This window comes from Hermetia illucens, chromosome 1, assembly GCF_905115235.1.
Source record: "Hermetia illucens chromosome 1, iHerIll2.2.curated.20191125, whole genome shotgun sequence".
Taxonomy (NCBI): Eukaryota; Metazoa; Arthropoda; class Insecta; order Diptera; family Stratiomyidae; genus Hermetia; species Hermetia illucens.
Genome location: NC_051849.1, coordinates 220,036,798 through 220,039,101, shown reverse-complemented (window position 1 = coordinate 220,039,101; position 2,304 = coordinate 220,036,798). Strand labels below are relative to the sequence as shown.

The 2,304-nt window shown below is 37.4% G+C and overlaps 1 protein-coding gene across 1 annotated transcript; it reads right to left on the bottom strand.

The window, feature by feature from the left end:
• Positions 1-242: 242 nt before the first annotated feature.
• LOC119646746 lies at positions 243-2,304 on the bottom strand. Its single transcript, XM_038047323.1, has 5 exons — positions 2,172-2,304; positions 1,847-2,087; positions 1,624-1,775; positions 558-697; positions 243-473 (listed from the first exon to the last, which is right to left on the bottom strand). The coding sequence occupies exons 1-5, from the start codon at positions 2,175-2,177 to the stop codon at positions 272-274; spliced, it is 741 nt and encodes a 246-aa protein (XP_037903251.1). The 5' UTR covers positions 2,178-2,304; the 3' UTR covers positions 243-271.

Below are 2,304 nucleotides of genomic sequence, written 5' to 3'. Positions count from 1 at the left end.
GAAATTGCCAACATAACACCTGCTATGCTAACAAGAGTTATGACAAACGCCAGAAATCGGTTCACGCAATGTATGGAGAATGGGGGACGTCACCTTACAGATTTGATCTTCAAAACAATGTAAATAAAAACTTTAGACATGTACCTACATTATAAAAAATAAATAAATATTTTCCGATGCATACAATAGTTTTTATTGAGTTTTGAAAAAAGGAAGTTATGAAGCCGCACCCTGTGTTTGTCTTCGGGGTCTAATTCTTAGCATCTAATAGTCATTTATTTTCCCGCTTCCTTGGACGCCTGATTATCAATCCGTTCTTAGCAAGCTTTTTCCGTTGATTGGTATAAGCATCATACAATTTTCCGGAAGCAATTTTTCCATTTGAATATTTTCTGTAGTAAGTATCTGCTGCCTCGTCCGAGAAAATGTCAACAATGAAGCCTGCTAGCTTTTCAAAGTCCGACCGTTGTAACCTGTGGAATGGTAGTAGATGTAATTTAGTTATATCTTATCCCAAATAAGTTTTGTACTAATTATTAAAGATGGCGAAAACTTACATTCTATTAGGATTGATGGACAATAACTGCCTAATTATGTGTTTGCTGATATTAATGCGATCACTGGCTGCTAAGGACTGTTTATTATAGTAGAATTGCATTGTTGACGGGCATTGAGTGCGAAGAAAGGATTGCACATCCTTCAATAAGGGCACATCATTTAAAATTGATTATTAATCACTAAATATTGGGTTGGGGAAAAGAAGTGTCGTATTTGTGATCGAAATTTGACGCTTTATTTAATATACTTAGAATTATCCGATTTAAGTCAAATATGCGCTGCTTTGTTCACAAACTTGTTGCCATTTAGAAGGCAACTTCCTGGCCGTCTATCCGGGTTTGGCGATAGTTTGGGCCGGCTCGGCGCACTTCAACCATGATCTTTTCAATTGAGGTTGTCGTACATGATCCACTTTTCATCACCAGTAATAATCCGCTTCAAAAATGAGTTGAATTCGTTCCGTTTCAGCAGTGCATTGCAGATGTTGATTCGGTCCAAGAGATTTTTTTGCGTTAACTCGTGTGGCATCCAAACATCCACGAAATCCAATCTTCTGCAAATGGTTCCAAACGGTTTTATGGTCTTTACCCAGTTCCTGGCCAATCGAGCGAATGCTCACATGCCGGTCTACTTGGATGATTTCGGCAATTTTATCGGTTTCTACGACGATTGGCCTACCAGGACGGGGTGTATCTTCGACATCCAGTACACTAGAACGAAATCGATCGAATCAACGCTGTGCTGTGCGAATCGTTACAGTATGGGACCCATAAACTTCACAAATTTTTTCGGCCACCTTCGTTGTATTTTTACCTCTCAAGTAGTAAAAACGTAAAATATGATGAAATTTTTGCTTGGTGAACTCCACCTTTGACGCGCCATAACTTGAGACTGAAACGTACGATCACAACATTGTCAAAGAGAAACTTCTAGCACAGATCGCCGTATAGTATGACCCGATGCGATAAGTACAACACAAAATATGTATAAGTGTCGTCATCTATTGACAAAATACGACATTTCTTTTTCCCCAAACCAATATATTTGTCGATTAAATGCACTGACCGCTTTGGTTTCCAGGTTATTCAGCAAATGATCAATCATAACTTTTGATGATGAATCCAAGTCCTGCTGCAGTTGCTTGTAAGGGGAGTCACCGTCGGTTCCACTATTACTTTCCGTGCCTTTTGAAGAATCCGCAGGAATAAATCCCGCATCTACAGGGAGCAAACGTGAGTAGTTATTTATTTTCAATTTAAGTTTGACCTGAGTCATATGAAAAACACACTTTTAACACGTAATATAAATGAAGGATTTCCTATGAACTGAGTTATATAATCAACCACGTCATCTGGCTCTAGTTCAACCCCACTTTCAGTCATGTATGTTGGAGCCTGATCCATATCAAAAGCGATTTTTATTAATTCGTTAATATGGCACAAGTTTGGCTTTTGATGCGGTTTTGAAAAGATTCGGATGTATCTTTTCACGTTGCCTTTTTGAACTTGTAGAAATATTTTTCTGAATTCCTGAAATAAAAATTTAAAAAATTAGACCCAATGTAAAATGCTCAAATAATTTTTGTAAAATTTCATTATTATAACTTGGATTACCTCCATTTTTTGCGAAGTCCATTACCAGTGCATTACTCAAATTGAGTCCATTTTCTTCTAAAAAAATTATCTGGTACTGAGGACATCATCAGTAGAAATTCAAACCATTTATGAACTCAAGCTTCCTTCGAAC